The 20,960-nt window shown below is 35.3% G+C and overlaps 1 protein-coding gene across 1 annotated transcript in view; it reads right to left on the bottom strand.

The window, feature by feature from the left end:
• Dhc1 (dynein axonemal heavy chain 1) overlaps positions 1-20,960 on the bottom strand; it is a 176,597-nt gene that overhangs the window by 91,188 nt on the left and 64,449 nt on the right. Inside the window, exons 22-27 of the mRNA XM_081764457.1 lie at positions 18,505-18,690; positions 15,935-16,259; positions 12,904-13,046; positions 7,592-7,726; positions 5,344-5,584; positions 105-310 (exon numbers count right to left, since the gene is read on the bottom strand). Of these exons, the coding sequence (XP_081620583.1) occupies positions 105-310; positions 5,344-5,584; positions 7,592-7,726; positions 12,904-13,046; positions 15,935-16,259; positions 18,505-18,690 (1,236 nt within the window). The remainder of the gene's footprint in view (positions 1-104; positions 311-5,343; positions 5,585-7,591; positions 7,727-12,903; positions 13,047-15,934; positions 16,260-18,504; positions 18,691-20,960) is intronic.

Here is a 20,960-nt window from a genome sequence, read left to right as displayed (position 1 = left end):
TTATTGTTCTTAGTCTAAGAAATTGTTCCTTTTGGTTTTCGTTACCGTTTATAAACTTACATTTCTCATAGTTACAGAAAGTATAGTGTTTAAACTATACGTACCCGTGTCCTTTGCCAAAGATGTCTCGTTAAAGGAACGAGTCGTTTGACAAGCTCTCGTACTTCTGGTATAAATCCTCTTTTGGCATTATAATGACCAACACCAATTACACTAAAAATCTTATCAATAGATTCATCCGTAGGAATCGTACAATTAAATACACAAAACTGGCGTTTAAGTCTTGATGGAATGTCATTTCGTCCTCCACCTGAATGAAATCATAGTTATTCTATTGTGCAGTAGGACATCATAAGAAATAAATATACAGCTTACCATTTATTTTATCACGTTCGTTAAACAAAAGAGAAAATTTCTAATGTTCTGAATTGAGTTTTTTGAATTGAGGTGTATGTGTTGAAACGAAAATCAGAACAAAGAAGAAGAAGAACAAGAATTTTAGGAATGATAAAAAAATGGATCAAAAGATTGCGATCTTAGCCAAGAATTTTAGGAATGATAAAAAAAATGCATCAAAAGATTGCGATTTTAGCTAAGAATTTTAGGAATGATCCAAAAAATGCATCAAAAGTTTACAATCTTAGCGAAGAATTTTAGGAATGATAAAAAATGTATCAAAAGATTCCGATCTTAGCCAAGAATTTTAGAAATGATCCAAAAAATGCATCAAAAGATTGCAATCTTAGCCAAGAATTTTAGGAATGATAAAAAAAATGGATAAAAAGATTCCGATCTTAGCCAATAATTTTAGGAATGATCCAAAAAAAATGCATTAAAAGATTGTGATCTTGGCCAATAATTAGTTTTTGGGTTAGGGGCTACAAAATTTGTGAACGGCCCCTAAATCTAGTTTTCCTATTTTCTACAGAATAAGCACATCATATTGAGTTCAGTGATAGTTTGGGTGTTGCTACACTATATGTATATTGACTCCAGATATAAGGCGTACAAGAAACTTTTTGATTGAAATATATTGGATCTTTTGATCCAATAAGATACTGAAACAAGATGGAATTCAAAGGAAACATGAAAATTCTAAAAGAATAAATAGCAAAATATAAGAAATGTAACTAGTAAGTAAGTCAGAAAATTATAATAGTAACACATGACAGGAAGATTTTTAAAATAAAACTTCATAGCAATTTAAGTATTCCAATCTCAGGAATAAAAGTAAGAATACCGAACAATATTTTGCAAAATAGACGTACAGATAGTTATCAAAATAATGGAGACACTTATAGTTTGCTTATACATAAGATGTGTGAAGCAGAAACACTGGGGATACATGTATAGAGCCTGGTCGCTGTTAGGTGATCGTCTGTAAGACTCCGGAGCAGACGGAACTGGGTACTACACTGCATCAAGAACGGTACAATATTCATTTGAAAACCATTAATGACTTATATGTATACTTTCCATGATGAATCTAGCTTACTATAGGTACTCAGACGACATATTAATCAAGTAAACTAAATTTTCTTCGGGTATTTCCATTTTTTTGATAACTATCTGTATTAGGTTTATGAATGCTCCACTAACAAACTAATATTAAATACTAGTAATCTTGAAAAAAAGCCAATGTAACTCTGTAACTATATCTTTCGCAAAAAGACTGTATTTCTTTGTTTAATGAAACGACATTTCAATTTTAACGTCTCACTCTTAGGCCCTTTAGCCTAAAGGAGACGGATGATTGACTAACTTCCGCACTACCTAGGTATTTCTTGTAACTTTCGCACTACCTAGGTATTTTTGTAACTTCCGCACTACCTAGGTATTTCTTGTAACTTTCGCACTACCTAGGTATTTTTTGTAACTTTCGCACTACCTAGGTATTTTTTGCAACTTTCGCACTATCTAGGTATTTTTGTAACTTTCGCACTACCTAGGTATTTTTTGTAACATTCGCACTACCTAGGTATTTTTGTAACTTTCTCACTACCTAGGTATTTTTGTAACTTTCGCACTACCTAGGTATTTTTGCAACTTTCGCACTATCTAGGTATTTTTGTAACTTTCGCAACTACTTAGGTATTTTTTGTAACTTTCGGGGCACTACCTAGGTATTTTTTTTCAACTTTCGCACTACCTAGGTATTTTTTGAAACTTTCGCACTACCTAGGTATTTTTTTTGCAACTTTCGCATTATCTAGGTATTTATTTTGCAACTTTCACACTACCTAGGTATTTTTGTAACTTTCGCACTACCTAGGTATTTTTTGCAACTTTCGCACTACCTAGGTATTTCTTGTAACTTTCGCACTACGTAGGTATTTTTTGTAACTTCCGCACTACCTAGGTATTTCTTGTAACTTTCGCACTACCTAGGTATTTTTTGTAACTTTTGCACTACCTAGGTATTTTTTTGCAACTTTCGCACTATCTAGGTATTTTTGTAACTTTCGCACTACCTAGGTATTTTTGTAACATTCGCACTACCTAGGTATTTTTGTAACTTTCGCACTACCTAGGTATTTTTTTGTAACTTTCGCACTACCTAGGTATTTTTGCAACTTTCGCACTACCTAGGTATTTTTTTTTGCAACTTTCGCACTATCTAGGTATTTATTTTGCAACTTTCACACTACCTAGGTATTTTTGTAACTTTCGCACTACCTAGGTATTTTTTGTAACTTTCGCACTACCTAGGTATTTTTGCAACTTTCGCACTATCCAGGTATTTTTGTAACTTTCGCAACTACCTAGGTATTTTTTGTAACTTTCGCACTACCTAGGTATTTTTTGTAACTTTCGCACTACCTAGGTATTTTTTGTAACTTTCGCACTACCTAGGTATTTTTTGTAACTTTCGCACTACCTAGGTACTTTTTTGCAACTTTCGCACTACCTAGGTATTTTTTGTAACTTCCGCACTACCTAGGAATTTTTTGTAACTTCCGCACTACCTAGGTATTTTCTGTAACGTGGACTACCAAAGAAGGGGAGGGTAATTTGGTACCCAGCTGTTAAGATGAAATATATCTCGCACAAGAAAACAATTAGAAGCTTTTACAAAAATCTGCAGTGACTGAAGTCAGAGATGTGCGTCTACGCGTAAAAAACGATAGTTTACGTTTTCGTGTCAACTATGCGTAGACAATGTAAACAACGTAGACTATGTAGAATATGTCAACAACACGTAATTTAATATGGCGTCGTGGACAAGAAAGGAGCTTTATTTTGTCGTTACCTTGCGAAATTGCGTACAAAATAAAATGCCTAGACCAGCGAATAATAACTTTCGAATACTTAGTTTCGTCTTGATGAAGGAAAATGAAAAATATTATGCATTTTGTAAAATATGCAAGAAAAAAATGGCAAATACAGCAGATTCAAGACTGGAAGCCCACACGTGAGAATTAGTTTTGTAAATTTGATTATAAAAGCAGTGCTCGAAGTGGAAAATCTAAGGAAGTGGTATGTGCAGAGCCAGGGGCGGATCCAGGGGGGCGATCGGAGCGATCGCCCCCCCAGAAAAGAAAGCTTTCTTATTTTATATATATAAATAAAACCCATCCCAAAGTTTGGAGCCCTTAAAAGTAGCAGTTTGACAACCCACCGCCCCCCAGAAGTCGGTCCTGGATCCGCCCCTGTGCAGAGCAGAGTAAACATACAGATTAGATAATTCCCTCTACTTTTTATATGTTAGTCGTTTCCGTAATCTTTCGCTGCACCGAAGCAAAACAACTGAATAAGGAAATATGAACAAACGAGCAACGAAATTCTTCCTTACATTTGATAGTGGTTGTCTACACGGGAAAAGGTGTAATTTAGATTACGTATAGATTACAGTAGACAATCGCGTAGACGTAAAATTATAGTTTACGACACATCATTGACTGAACTAAATAGTATACAGGATAAGACTAATAGATATTTATTATACCGCCATCTAGGAGTGACACTTCTAAGTGTCAGTCACATTTCCTACCAACGGGGGGAGGAGGTTACTTTATGTCCACTAACTTAAAATAGCAAATTTATGAGACATACTAACGTTCAATTTGTACTACCGCAATTTATACGCTCTAACTAAACATGTTGAACAATAACATATTATTTCACAATTTTAAAGAAATAATTAAAACAGTAATTACAAAAAACATACTGTGGTGGGCACAAAGTACCCGCCCCCTACGTTGGCAGTGCGAGGGTTAAAGTGAATGATGGTGAAAGAATTGGTGTATGAGAATGTGGGAAGAAATGGACGAACTCCACGCAAGTTCGCGGACACGATGTTGTCCACCAATGCCCGGAGATTGAACCAGAGAGTCCTCCAACCAGACGTGGGCACTCTACCACTAAACCACTATGTCCATCTTTCCATCGCTTAATGTTCTAAGATTAAGAGATACGATAAGTTTACTTATTTTACACTACGAAATTATTACTTAAGTCACATTAATCTTATCAACATAGAACAGTTGTTCTCAAAGTGGAGTGCGCGAGACCTATCCAGGGGGTCTATGACACCTAAATATTGACATGTGTTGTAATAAAATAGAATGCACAGCTGTTATGCAAGAAATATTTTTTCAGCTACTAAAAAGAAAGCAATTAGAAATTATACCTACGTTCGTAAATTTAAATGTTTTCCTACTTTACTTAATTTCTGCCCTGAAGCTGGTCAACAGTTATACAGAACTACTTCATGTGAGAGAAATGCCTTCTTTGTTAGGCCACTTTTTCAAATGTTGTACATTAACTGCACGACGCCTCGGAATTTCATGGATATCATCTTCAAGTGGAGGAAAGCTCCCACCACCACAATAAATTCCAGATTTTTTTTAAAAAAAATAAGTAAATGTCAGTCATTCCTATGCTTATAAACATCAAGCCTTCCCCTCCAATGCTGGGATTTCTAAAAAAAATACGATGAGAAACCCCTCCCAAAATATGTTCCTAGATCCGCCACTGCGAATAACTTTTCACTCAAATTGCATGCGGATAATGTAAAATTGTCTTGGAAGATAGATCGCAACAGAGAAATAAGAACGTTGCTTTGATTCAATCAATTTGTGAAAAGATAAAAAATATTAAAATGAGATACACGCACAACATTGGTTTTTAACCGCTTCCTTTCCAGCAAAGGTAAGAACAACTCTGAAACAATAATACTTTTTTTTTTAAAAAAAAAATTCTAATTAGTATATTTTTTAATATCATGTGAAATTTCAGACAGCATTGCAACGGGGTCTGCAGATCACTTTCCAAATGAACAGGGGGTTCGGGTTATCGGAAAGTTTGAGAACCACTGACACAGAACATTTTAAAATACTTCACCTGGCTGACCCATAGCTCCAACAAACAGAACATCAACGATTGTAATAAATTCTCCTGGTTTCTCGAGACTGTAGAATCCATTCATATCCATCGTTTGCCTTACAATTTCATTGGTCACCTGATCTCCCCATTCATTGATTTGCGGTAGGTTTACGTCATCAATAAATACGATCATTTTTCTTCCAGCAGGTGGTCCTAATGTATTCCCCACTCGCTTTTCCACGTAACTTTCAATTGTTTTCTACAAAGGAAAAAAATCTTAAGTATTATTATTATTATTATTAAATTTAAAAATAAATTAATAAAAAATATAAAGAATCGTCCACAAATTTCCTGCTTAGGAATACCTCTTGGACTTTTTTTTGTTTGTTTGTGTTATGTTCTTGATCAACCACCAGCTTTTCATTTTTATTTATTTATTTATTTATTTTTGGTAAGTGCTTGCTAGGGAACTGAAAAACGAGAGCTCCAAATGCTTTACTTTATATCATCCTGAACCCCTTAATATTTAACTGTAATAACTCTAGTTTTTTTTTTTTTTTTTTTTTTTTTAACAAATAGGAAGATTCTGATAAACATTCATTATATTTATCAGTCATTACACAGTCACTTCTTTTGTATTAACAGTTTATAAACTCCTTCACATTAGTGAAAAGAATTTAGAGGGCATTTAAAATCAACCCACTACACTGAATAATTAAATAATATTATAAATCTAATGCACATGTACAGGGCAAGTCAAAATGATGGACCCGATTTTTTTGGACAATTTCTGAGTTACTTGTTTCCGTTCTCGAGCTAATCTGCGTTTCTGAGCACCACTTAAACATTTAGGTTTTGACGAACTCATTATTTAAAGCACCTAACTTGACTGCAACACACAATAATCAAGCTGAAACAAGTATATTCACGCTAGTGAACAGTGACGCAGAAAAAAACAAATGCTAAGGCTTACATCTCCTGTGTGAGGCTAGTTAAGTTGCACAGGGGAACACAGGCCTACGAAATTCGATCTTACTGACTCTTCCAGTTGAGTTTGTCCATCCACTCGGTTGTGAAGACTTACAGGGTGACAATTTTATATCTAAATTTCCTTTTAGAAATCATAGAAAGAAAAGAATGTAAGTGATGAAATAAGTATTTATGGTTAGAATTACGTAAATAATAATAATACAGTTGTTTGAGTCAATAGTAAACGCTGGCCCCGAGAAGTGACTTTCGATGTGGTGATGTGAGGTATCTAAATTGACTTACAAGTTTATTTTCAGGTTTCTTTGACTCAATAGTGTTGCTAGAATATGTTTAAGGGAGCACTAAAATTTTGTGGCGGGCTATTCGTGTTTGACATGCTTTGAAAGACACGACTATATATAAATTGGCCGTGGCTCACTATTAGGGAGGGCCTAGGTTCAAAACCTGGGCAACACTCTGATTGAGGATTTCCCAGGGTTTCCACGTAAAGTGGTGACGGAATTCTACTATATATAATCAGTTTTTTCTTTGTTCAAGTGTAAAATTTGAAATATCACTGTCCTTGTTTTCTTTAAACAAACCGAAAATAATTTTCAGCAGATTTTTTAGATCCTTCTCTATAGTTCCGCCACTATCTATTATCTTTCCCTTAATTCAAATATCATTTCAAAGCTATTTCTTAAAGTTATAGCCATAACAGCGTTGATCAATAAAATTCTACAAAACGCTGTTCATTCATCTGCAGGTTTTTTCTTTTAAAGATCAATTGGCTTACAATAAAAGTGTTCAAAGACGCATTCCTTAGAGATGGAAGATCAAGACTGTAAAATGAATTACTTTCAAATGACTTTTATTTATTATTTAAATAATCTCTTTTACATTCTCCCTGAGGTCTTGAATTAAACTAAAACGAAATGAATACTATACTTACTCTCAAATACAACCTAAAAAGTGATAAACCTTCAAACACTTCTTTTTATTTCTTTATTTTTTCTAAATGACTTATTGTAAAATGGAATGTATCTGTTTGCTAATTGCTGGCTAGGTATCACTGAAGCTTGATTTACTGCATCTCTTTCCCAAAAAGAAATAAATAAAAAAGTAATGGTCAGAGCGTAACATTTCTTTTCATTTACGCACAAACTCGATATTCATCATATCCTGGTATATCAAAAATAAATAAATAAATAAATAAATAAAATGTGGGTTTGGATACTCATAAACAACTGTGACAGTGTTGAAAGAGCAGCGAGAACACTCTCTGTTTCCCACTCACCTGAAACTGGTATGGAGATGTTGCAGAGGAAAAATTGAAAGTTCTGTGCATGTGTGTTTCTGGGTTGCATTTCTTCATGTAGCTACTCATCATCAAAGTCTTTCCTGAGCCTTGTTCTCCGATCAGAAGCACCGGCTACGTTATAAAATAAAGAAGTCAAATAAATTAATATATGGATATTTAGTTATTATTTATAACATTATAATCCTGATATCGTTTCATAATCATATTGTATCATATATTTAATATCAATTTAATAATACTGTAATCTTAATTTAATAATCTAGTAATAAATTAATATATCGCTAATGTTATACTTCAGATAATCTTTTATTAAATAACATGTTTTAGGTCAAATATTTTTGTCAGCTAAAAGCAAGACGATTGTTCAGGGTAAACGCGAAAGAAAACTAAGCATCACAGATGAATATCCTATAATATTCACTTTTCTTTCAATTTTTCTTAGACAATCATTCCACTCTCGACAGCGACAAAAATATTTAAGTAACATAAAACTTTCAATGTAATACAGGCTTAGCCTAAATGATTCATCGAGTTTCAAAGCACTGTTTATTTACAAGTGTACGACGTACAAAGAAAGATGATATATGGAAAGATAGATACACTCATTAAGTTTAAAAAGCCCTCTTCATGGCTCGCGTGCATGCTAGATGACAGGCCTGTGACGGTACTCTACAAGATGACGGCAAAGCAAGAGAAGAATTTTTGTGTATTAGAATATGCGAAGTGTTCGTCGGTTACGAGCGTTCAGCATGCATACGTTAAAAAGCTGCATCTGGTCACCAGAGCATTTTGCGTTGTTTTTCGCCAATTTCGTGATACTGGTTGTCTATGTAAAGGAAAATATACGGGGCGACTGCGTGTCCCAGAGGAAATCATGGAGTGCGTAAGACAGAGCTTTGAGCGCAGCTCACAAAAAATCAACCATTCGTGCAAGCCGTGATTTGGGTATTCCGCAGAAAACAGTGTGGAATGTTTTGCGGTGGCGTTTACATTTCAAACACTACCGTTTGCAACTGTTACAACACTGACTCCAGATGATTATGTCCGCCGATTAGTGGTAGAGCGTTCACCTCTGGTGCATGAGGTCCCGGGTTCAAACCCTGCTCCCACCAAGTGAACCTTGTGGTGGATAAACACCGTGAGCGTGGGTGTCCTCGGGCTTCTCTTGTTTCCTCCCACTTTTTCATTCCACCATTTCATTCATTTCTCATTATCACCGTCTCCTTTAGCCTAGCCGGTATAACCGTGGGACGTAAAACTCAACGATTTTCATTTTTTAAAAATTTTGTACCCGAATATAGCAAGCTACGGAAGATGATGATGATATTGCGGGAAAATTGATATTCAGCGACAAAAGGCGCACACATTGAAATTTTTGTAGAAGGTACCAAAAGCTTGTTGAGTGTATGTATCTTTTCATGTATAACCCATCTTTGTAGGTCGTACACTTGTAAATAAACAGTGCTTTGAAACTCGATTAATCATTTAGGTTAACCTTGTATTATATTACTTCTTTGTGTATTCATAACAATTAACATAGAAATAATTGTTATGTCTTCGTCATACAATTTTTCAACTATCATTATTCATAACAATAGCAAAGTTATCACTTGGCAGCAATAACATTTTCTTTAATAATTAATACACAAAACTGCCAATTCTATAAATATTAACAAGTTATTATAAAATAAATAAAACAATAGTATTTAAAAAAAATGCCAAAATAACGACCACTGAGTGATGAAAAATAAAGAAACGAAAAAGTAACAAATACCATGTACACACTCAGTACATTAAAATATTCTTCCCATCTCTTAGAAGAAGAAAATTTGAAAGGAACAAACAAATTTCACAGGACAGAGCCATTTCAAAGAGGAAATTGGCAGCAAGGATTTTTAGTCTGCTTATAAATCAAAACTAAGTATAATCTGTGCATAAAATATGACTCTTTCACGAGCTGGACAAAGTTTAAGACAAGAAGTTCATTGACTTTGACTAGGCTTCTGCAAGATTTCATGTAATATGTAAGTACACGCATACAAAATATTATTTTTTCCTTTATCAATATTCCTTGTGATTTTTTAGCATGTGGTTTGCTTCTACATAAAGTCTAAATATACAATTGGTATCAATACACATATAAATACAGTAGTTTACATCATTATCAAATACATGAGTTAATAAAAACTTGGGTCATTTTATTATACTTTTTAGTACTTTTAAAAAAGAATAAATGGGTTTGTATTTAATCTCATATTAACATAGTATCATAAATCATCATTATCATGTATGCGAAGTCGTCGGTACGTATGTTTGTATCACTACTAGATCCTTCTTTTTTCCTTTAAGTCTTAACATCGTAAGTTTTATCATCAACAAATTTTATTTTCACTACCTTCTTTTTTTGAGCGCTTATCAAGAATTTTTTCATTACATGAGTAAAACATTCAATATTTTTCGCTGTTCAACACTCCATTACCTTTCCGGGGCCGTGGTGGCTTAGTGGTAGAGCGTTTACCTCTGGTGCTTGGGGTCCCGGATCCTAGCCCCCGCCAAGTGAACTTTGTGGTGGACAAAACCATGTGCGTTGGTTTCCTCGGGGTTCTCCCGTTTCCTCCCACTTTCTTCATTCCACCATTTCATTCATCACTCATCATCACCGTCTCCTTTAGCCTAACCGGTATAACCATGGGACATAAAACTCAAAGATTTCATTTTCATTTTTCCATTTACCTTCATAGACTCCTGCCAAATCTAGATGATTTCGTTTCGTTTCTCTTTAAGATTTTCTAATTTCCCTCCCTGTAACAAGGTACATACGTTCCATGTCACTGTCCTAAACTTTTTTTGCTCTTGTTTGTCTTTCTTTCCCTATCTATCTTCCCCTTATTGTTACTTTCTCGTCCAATAGTCATTCCCAAGCCATCTCCCTCCCGGATATCCGAATGCGGGGATATTTTACCTCCGCAGCTATATTTTGACCTGCGAAAGACCATCGTACACATGTTCTCTTTTTGCTGCCAGAAAACTAGGGAAAAATAGAGTGGTGGTTAGAGTGATACTGCCTTTCACCCCGCAGTATCCCAGCCGTTAAAGTCTCTCTGACCATGCCTGGGACTAATGTCCAAGTTGCCGCACCAATCACTATGATTTCCGCCAACTTGGCTACTGGAGAACTGCTGCCTTCTCTCAGAACATTCTTCGTCTGGCTACTCCATTTAGACCAATTCGGTAGGGGTGGACCTTCTGGTAGTGAAGTACCACCGACATACCTCTAAATTTCACTGTAGCACGTCATCCTCTCCACTTGACACATAAGTGTCTTCGTAAAGGTGGTATTTATCGGGAAGTATCATAAAGTTGGACGGGAAATTCAAGTACTCTAGCTTTTCTTTCTAAGAAATACAAAGAAGCTCAAGTCATAAAAATAAAAATATATTAATACATAAAAATATACATTAATATTTCTTGTGCGGAAGGATTTTATGGAAAAGAAAGAGGTGGTTAAAGTAAAATAACATAATATCTGAGGCAAATGAGGAATATAAACAGTGAGGAAGCGTAAATTATTGTAGCTACGTGTATCTATATAGACGGGTTTGAATTTGATTAATACAGTACAAAAGCTCAGGTGAATGTATTTTAGGATAGGTTGAGCTTAGATTTACTACAACTACAATATATATGTTGTTGGTTTTTCAGAATTCAGAGGTAAAACTAAATGTGAAAACAGAAAAAGTAAGATGTGTTAGCTAGTAAAAAAATATCACTTTGCAACCAAGTATCAAAATAATATCTGAGCTTATCAAAATCTATTTTTGGGAATAATACAGTTTCCGGGTTGGAGTATTTTCCATCGATTCCATATATATATATATATATATATATATATATATATATATATATATATATATATATATATATATATATATATATATATATATATGTGTGTGTGTGTGTGTGTGTGTATCAATCAACTCGTCTTGACGAAAGAAAGCGATCGGTATCGAAACAGTGGCGGCTTGTACCAAAATGCTCACGGTAGGCAAATTATAATCAAGTATATAATCTAATACACAATAAAACCAAATTTTTGTGTAATTGTCTATGTTGGTGGCCTAATATTACAAGACAGTGCCGTGCCGTGGAAAATCAGTGCGAGAGTATATGTCGGGCGCTCCTATAACTGAGTGAGGTCGACAGCGAAGCGCCACCATGGTTGGAGCGAAACGTAAATTTTGAAAAATAAACTTCGCTTTTGCTTGATTTTGAGCACTTCTTATTACTTTTTCTTTACATTTTATATATGTGCACATATATATATTTTTTAACATGAGTAACATTACAGGACCACTTCCTAAAGCAGGAAGAGGATTTGAGTTCATGTTAGTAATATTCCAAGCAGGGGTAAATGTGGATCTGAAAATGTAGGGGGATGGTACTAGCGACATGACGTCACAACGTCCCCCTGCCTATCTTTGACCATTGTAATTATTTAGGAACTGGGGGGACGCTGTACATATTTTTGGAGGTGGGGGACGCCGTTCTCTCGCGTTCCTCTCACATTTACCTCCTGATTCCAAATGAGGTCTCCTCTTTTTTCTATCCTTCTTTCCTTTCGACCCCCGAATTTTGCCCGGGGTCGTTGCCCCGCTTCCCCTCCCCTCATGGCACGGCACTGATACAAGAATAGATGATAAGTTTGTTTCAAGCCATCATTGTGTAATGTTTTATGTAAACAAATCCGAATGCATAATAAAAGTTCATATCGACCTGTGCTCAAAAGTGGATACTTTCGGAGTTATAGGGTCCCGAAAACGTGAAACAAATGAACTTTAAATGTTCATAGCTCCACTACATTGGGACCTATTGTAGTCGAGTCAAGACATCACTGAGGAACTGGTATGTGAACTTCCAAAATATCCATGTTTAAGAATGCTCCAGTACTTGCACACCAATTTTTAGAGAGGTAGATGGAGAGTGATCAAGCACTCCCAAACAGACTCTCTAAAAATGATTGTGTAAGTATCGGAGGTTCTGAAAGATGGATATTTGCATAGTTCACATACTAGTTTCTCAGTGATGTCTTGACCCAACTACGATCGGTCCTATAGTAGTGGAACTATGGACCGTTAAAGTTAATTTTTTTTTCCACGTTTTCATCATCCTGTAACTCGAAACTATGCACTTCCGATCACAGGTCAATGTGAACTTTTTTCTATTCCCAAAATAGTGTGACAAATTTTTGTAACACCCTGTATATATATAGTTACAAGTCGAGTACTTACCTTATTTTGCTTAATGATAATATTAATAAGATAATCAATTCTGACGCTGTCCACTGTTGGAACTAAAATTGAACTATAGTCTGGTGTGGTGTGTTCTGGATACATGTATGAAGTAACCAAACTACTCCAGTGATCCCAGTTTCCTAAAATAATAATACGTATTTTAAACAACAAATAGCATCGAGGAAAAAAAAAAGCAGCATTCTCTTATTTGGTTTTATAGTACCAAAAAAAAAGTATTAAGTACTCTTTATCAATACGTATTTGCTTTCAGGATTTCTCTCAGCCTTATGGGTAGAGTGCTTATTTTCGATATGCGTGTTTGGAAGTTCAAACCCTGCTGGAAGTACATCAATTCGAACAGTGGTTTGGATAATAGTAGGCCCTTTTCGTCATCCCGGTCTTTACCTGGTGTGAATGAGAAAAACCCCAGGAAAACCTCAATCAGGATGGCCGGCCTGAAAAATCTTTTACCCTTTTTCCACCGAGTGTCCCCATCGTAGAGTAGTGATGGAATATATTCTTGGAGTGTTTAATTGATTGGATAAAACAGCTTCTCGCTAACTATTTACAGTTTTTACTTTATAGCGAATCAATGTTAAAACCGGAAGCGGTTGATTTCTGCCACTTTCGGTTTGAACAAAAGGTTAAGACAGAAAGTGGTAAGGTAGAACGCTAAATCGATTCCAAAGAAACCGGTTTTCGCTATCTCTTATCATTTTTCCTCTACGTTAATCAATAATAAAACAGGAAATTGTAGTGGTTCAATCACTTTCGGTCTTAGAAGAGAGTTCAGGATGCAGATGAAATGTATTCTTGGGACGCTTAATTTATTACAGGAAGCCGCTTCTCGCTATCTATTACCGTTTTTGCCCTATAGTGATCAATGTTAAAACTGTGGGTGCATCACCTCCATCCAGGCCCGTATTTATATATTAAGCGTCCCTGTGCTCTAAATAATTTGCCGCCTCCCCGCACAAAATTTGCCGCCCCCTCGAAAACGATGAATATTAGAGTTGAATTCATAGCTTTTGGGGTCGCTAAGATGAATAGCGAGTTTTAAAACAATTCAACTTCAAGGTCATATTCCACTCCCCAGGGAGGGAGGGCGAGATTTTAAAAGTAATCGATAACGACAGATATTAGTGTTGAATTCGTAATTTTCGAGGTCGTTAAATTTAACGGTATCAGTTTCCATGATGTTCAAGTTCATCCTCATATCTTGGGCTGAGGGAGGGAGAGGATGACTTTCTAAAAATAATCAGATAAGCTAGCTAATTAGTAATTACAGCGAATTAAACACATTAACATATTTTCTCGCGCTTGCACGGGACTCGGCGCGTTACTAGTTTTAAATGTTACTTTGTTGTGATTTAAAAAAAAAATCAAAATTTTGCCGCCCCCTAAATTCTGTGCCCTGTGCTAGAGCACAGAATAGCACTCACGGGCCTGCTTCCATGAATGAACTCGATCTGCAACTCTTAAACCTCAACATCCTGGGCAAAATTGTTGGTGATCCATCAAACAGTTCCTTGGCTTTCTTGTCTCTCAGGCGGGCGGACACACACGCATACTCTCTCTCTCTCCATGGCCTATGCAACCCAGATGTTCATGCCACGTTCATAAAAGCTCTCCATTAACTTCTATCCTTAGCCAACTGGATCCATTTCTACTTTGTATTTTTATTTGTGCGAGATCCATCTTAATATTGTCCTCTCATCTGCGCCTAGGTCTTCCTAATGGTCGTTTTGCAGTTTAAACTTTGACAGCGTGCCTACTTTCTTCCATTCTCGCTACATTACTTCCCCACCTGACCCTCTTAGACTTGATTATCTTAACAATGTTTAGTAAACCGTATAAATTAAGTAGTTCTTCGTTATGAAGTTTCCGCCATTCCCCACTCCCGTTCCTCTTGGGTCCGAATATTAGTCTTAGGATATTGTTCTCAAATATTTTCAGTCTACGTTCTTCCCTCAGAGTAAGCGACCATGTTTCGCAACCATATAGAACAACAGGCATGATTATCGTTTTATATATTTTAAGTTTTAAATTCCCCTACAGGATTCCCGACGACAAAAGATTTTGAACAAAAAAAAAAAAAATCCCTGGTTTCAGTCTGACACACACTCATAGTCAACGTCTTGCGAATAAAATCAGAAAAATAAACACACTGCTGAACAAGACTGTACTTATTTAATATAAAAACACATTTACACATATGACGTGTAAATGTGTTTTTGTATTAAACAAGTGCAGTCTTGTTCAGCAGTGTGTTTATTTTTCTGGTTTCAGTCGATATTTAATTTCTTCGTGAATATGGGCGGGACACAAAGAGTAAATATATTAAGAAGCTTTTGTAAACTCAACTCCCTAAACACAATATACAGTGTAACATTTCGATACTATATCAGTTTCTTCATCAAACATCTTTGTCTGACGTGGGTAATGCAGTAGTATCGAAAAGTTCTATAATTGTTTGTGAAGTATGCACGGGCGTGAAATATACTCTGGCGGGGGCGGGTGGGTGGGGGTGTACGAGGGGGACGCGTCCCCCAATAATTTGAATTACAAAATATTGAATATTTTATTCTAATTTAATTTATTTACTAACGGCAGAATAACATAATAAATAATAATAATTATATTTATTTGGAATACAACATTCAGGCTGTGAAACGATTATAACAGAGTTCTTGATATATCTCAGGGGGTCCGTGAAGGTAAGCAGAAAGGTAACAAATGGAATCGAAGATAATAAACAGGTTGGGCTAGGTAGTACCATTTAAATCAGTTTCTTTGATGCTCCCATATTTTACATGCCAGAGACGCTAGTGGAAGTATGTGTACTTTATTTGCAGTTGGTTTCAGTTTAATATAACCTGCTCACAAGGCCAAACAGTTGAATTTTATTAAGAATGACTAGCTGAATAATAACGATATTTTGCTTGTTAGTATACTGTAATGGCTAAGTTCTTGGACAAATTTAGACGTATCTGGAATACAATATTTGTTTTACCAACATATAACTCACCTTCTGAGGTAACGACGAAATCAAAGACAGTTGATCCTGGAGTATCTTCAACGGGAGGGAAATCTAATTCCAAGTCTTTGCGAAGAAATTCATCCATTTTTAATCTGTCTTCACTCTCAAGCAATGCTCCCATTCCCCAAACAAGGGAAAATACATACAATCTCTGAAGATGTACATTTGAGAGCCGTGGGTTTTCTACTTTATTTTTCTCTTCTTCTTCCTCATCTACTAGTTCTTTATCATCTTCTTCTACTGGTTGTGCTTCCTCCGATTCTTTATCATCCTCTTCCTGGTGTGGAACAAGACCATCCAAAAGGATCAACATCTAAAGAGAAATCACACGTTTTATTATTATTATTATTATTATTCATAATAATTTCAAAGACGATCTAAATTCTTCTTTAAACATATTAGCTCTTTTGTGCATTCATAGTAATTCTTCCATCGATAATAGGAAGATTAACGGATCAAGAACACTACCTTGAGGTACACCAAATATCGCCTTTGTCCTGCCCAATTTATGAAATATACTGGTATTATCTGGAAAATATTAAATGAAACTTCACGTGTCATATTACAGTTTTGAACTATTTATAATATTTCTAACGGCTAATATAAAAGTATACGGTAAACTCAAGAGCAGCGGTTTTCAAACTTTCCGATAACGCGGACCCCCTGTTCGATCGGAAAGTGATATGCGGACCCCTTGCAACGCTATCTACAATTTCACATGGTATTAAAAACATATACTAATTAGAATTACCCCTAACAATAAAAAGATCAAGAAAAATAATGCAATAAGTAATTTATCTAAAGATACAGGATTGTTTCCTAGTGAACGAAATTTCAATTGAATATACAGTAACTTTCAAGACTGAAAATCATTTTTTAAAAAGGAAATCCATTTGATAAATAATGTTCTCAAATGTGGGGTTACTAATGTGAGGAATGAAATTCTTTGTGTTTTTCCATAATTGCACTGAAATCGGGAATGTTTTGTCACCATCAATCTTAGGTCCGATTCCACATTAAGACGATTTCATTTTAAGGTTTTAATACTGCAAAGAGCAGAGAAGGTCTTGGAAATTCATCAAATATTGCAGCGCCATTTTAGACAACTCTTCATACTCACAGAGCACACGCAACCAAAAGCTACAAAGTTCATTTTCTTTGAAAACGTTTTTCCATAAGTATCGTAGGGTAGTTCCAATAACTGATCTTGTTCTGTTTTAGGGAGATGAATACCTTGTGTGACATAGATTTCTACATTAGTGAAAGGATTTTCAATCCAATAATTACCAGGTTGTGGGACGGAAATATTCTCGAAAACTTGCAGCTAATGCTGTCAAGTGTCCTGCAAGTGTTTTGTGCATTTCAGTAGAGTTTTTCACCAGAACAATCAATGAAATTCTTGAAATGATGAATAGTTACTATTTCGTACTTATACTGCCCATAGATGCAGTTTCTTAATCTTAAAAACACTTCTTGCATAACAGCTGTGAGTTCTTTTATTTCAACGCTTTTCAATTTTGAGCCGTTGCGGACCCACTGGCTAGGTCCCGCGGGTCAACTTTGAGAACCACCGCTCTAGAGGGTTAACATTGTCTTCAATGAGTGAATAGCTTTTGTGTGGATCTGTAATTAAGAATAGCAATAATTCAGCTACTCATTTATTCTAACAAGGTACATTCGCGAAGTGTCCCCTCGGGATTCGTGTAAAATTGATTCAAATGCAAAGTTCTGCACAGCCCAATATGTATTCTACTAATTTTAGCGGCCCATATGGGTAATTTGCATATTTATGGGCTTTTATATGTATCCAGAATTCAATCATACACTACTATAACGCTCGGACACAAAATTGCTTTTAGTTTCTTTAAATGTAACTGGACATGAATGTGGGCATATGCAAAACAAATTGGATAAAGTACTGCTTTTCTGACACATGTTATTCAACCCGGCCGCCATCTTGGATCCGCCATATTGGATTAAACTTACGGTTTTCCAAATAGGAATACGTGCAAGTGATATATCAAATTCAAGTACAATTTTCTCGGAAATTCATTGGTATAGTGAGTTTTACCGTAGCTTGTGCCGTATTGTAGCGTATTAACCCTTCATATGCCGCGTGGTCAATTGTAACATCAAGGCACGCGCGCGGAGTCTCACTTCGCAATATTTATTTATTTATCTCATTTTAATGCATATTTTGTATTGAACCGATATTAAATTGTTTAATATTTTCTTTGCGATGTTTCTGACAATTCACCACGTATATTTTACAGCACAAACCCCTTTAACAGTTCTAAGAAAACTAAAATTTCTCTATCCGCGGAGTGTGACTCCGCGGCGCGTGCTACGGCGGGTTAATACCAATACGCTAATTTGATTTGATAAGATTACTCAATCACTATTGCTGTATTTGTACCATTTTGCAAGATAAATATTTTTAAATTTATCGTTAAGCAATAATGAAAAAATACTTGGATTTCAAAATAGATTTTTCTTATGATTATTAACAAAACATTCATTTATTAGATAAAGAAAGCTTATGTTTCGCTTTACAATACCTGTAAAATAATATTACACTGAAGAACCTTCATAACAAAATTGAAATTCTGAGTTCCAAATGAGTACAATTCTTCAAACGATTTGTGGAAGAGATCATGGAATAAGTTTCTTTCTCGTACAGTGCGAGTTTTTAACCAGGCTTCTAGAATCGGTTTCCAATCAAGGCCGGACGAGCTCATATACACCTGAAATGACAAGTAACAAAGGCATGTTATTTCATATATATAACCATGAATGATAGTAATTTATTTCTATAAATAACGAAGGAGTCCTGTAACGGAAAGTTTAATGTTATAGATAGAGACCGATGCTTAGGCATTAAAAACTTGAAAAATAGGCAGGCAAATAGGTACTTAAAATTTAAAAAGAAATAGGCACTAAACTGTAACTCGAAATAATGAAGATAAATACTCAATACAATTAAAAAATAAATTCAAATCGTAGCTAATGTTCAAAGAATAAAGAAACATATCCGTTTGTTAATATCTTCTTTTGCTGTATATATAAAAACGAAGCTTGACATGTTTTTCATGTTAATTTGGTCAATACATTCTATACAGCACTTTATCACTACACATAATAGTACATTTTATAGACTTTATCAGTACACACAGCAGTACAAAGTTTTACAGCACTTTATCAGTACACATAGCAGTCCAAAGTTTTACTCCATCTTATTACTAGAAACAGCACTTATATTTCTCGGGGAGGGCTATGCACAATACGTGAATAAGCACATATATTTTTCCTTTCGGGTCCCAACAAATTTTAATGAAATTGTGCATGTAACAAATTTATTTCGGGGAAGGGGGAGCTTGAGCCCGATAGCCCACCCCCTAAATACGCCACTGAATATGGTGATCTCTCAAACTTGATTTTGACGAATTCTACGGTTTTCTTTTATGAGTTTTAATTTTATAAAATATTTTCTAATTAGTAATGATATAATTTTTAGATTGAATATTACAGAGTTATCAGGAGATAATTTTCTACAATCTAATAGAAAAGGTAACGGAGAATTTTACTAAAGAAAGTTCTTTACTTTCAAGTTACCCATCTGGGAAACCGAACTCTTTTGGAATGGAGAAGTGAGCGATATAATCTTCTAATTCTTTATGTATCCCATTAAATTGTGTGATCTACAAATGCTAGAAAAATGAATTTTTTTAGTTTAACGTCCCACGCGTATGTCCTTTAGGCTAAAGAAGATGGATCATTAATAAAACTGAATGATTGTGAAAGTAAACATTTGTGCTCTCCCACCGGGAATTGAACCCAGGACCAGTGAACCAAAGGCGCGCGCTATCACCACACCAACGAGGAGGGCCTGGAAGTGTTAGAATTTTCAAAGACAATCATAATATGAACTCAGACTGAACTTTCGAAAATAGCCTTTCAAGCTATTCTATTATTCTTAAGTTGTTTTCTGGAAAGTAAAAACAACTTTCTACATTTAAATATATTTGAAGTATGGCTCATACATCAGAGTATGAGAAATTTACATTATTCCCATAATGACGAGACTGTGTCGAATAAACACCTTTTAAGTTGATTATTGCTTGGACGTCTGGCTATGAAAAATTGAGATTTGTCTTCATGAAAATCTCACAGTATCAAACACGTTTATTGCTTAGTCCGTACAAGTAACTTCTCAATATTACAACACCTACTTGTTTGCTCCGTGTTGTTATTCAGATCAAAATCTTTCGTCGTCGCGATTTTTGTCGAGAAATTTCAAGCTTAAAATATATAAAACAATAATCCTGCCCGTTGTGCTGTATAGTTGCGAAACATGGTCGCTTACTCTGAGGGAAGAACGTAGACTGAAAGTATTTGAGAACAAGATCCTGAGACGAATATTCGGACCCAAGAGGAACGGGAATGGGGAATGGCGGAAACTTCATAACTAGGAACTACATAATTTATACCGTTTAGCGAAAATTGTTAAGGTCATTAAATCTAGGAGGCTCAGGTGTGCACGTCATGTAGCCAGGATGGAAGAATGAAGGAACGCTTTTAAAGCTTTAACTGAAAATTCAATTGGAAAATGACCATTAGGAAGACCTAGGCACAGATGGGAAGACAATATTAAGATGGATCTCTCAGAAATAGGAATACAAAGTAGACGTTGGATCCAGTTGGCTAAGGATAGAAATCAATGTAGATCTTTCGTAAATGCGGCATTGAACTTCCAGGTTCCATAGCCCATAGAATTAGTTAGTTAGTTATTTGTTTAGCTCATGGTAGCTATCAAAATTTGTGCCCCATCGGCTAGACAAGGAGCTCCGAAGAAGAAGAAAACGCTTTGCAATTGACTAGATGAGTTGCAAAGGAACATATTCCAAACACTTCAACTTTCCGACACTGCGTGAAGAAATGAACACATTCCAGGAATATGTTTCATTTTCTACTCATACTTTTCCACATTATCTCAGTATAGAGGATCTAAAATTAA

This window comes from Thermobia domestica, chromosome 7, assembly GCF_964235325.1.
Source record: "Thermobia domestica chromosome 7, izTheDome1.hap1.1, whole genome shotgun sequence".
Taxonomy (NCBI): Eukaryota; Metazoa; Arthropoda; class Insecta; order Zygentoma; family Lepismatidae; genus Thermobia; species Thermobia domestica.
The sequence above is the reverse complement of the archived record's forward strand: the minus strand, read 5'-3'. Positions and strand labels throughout refer to the sequence as shown.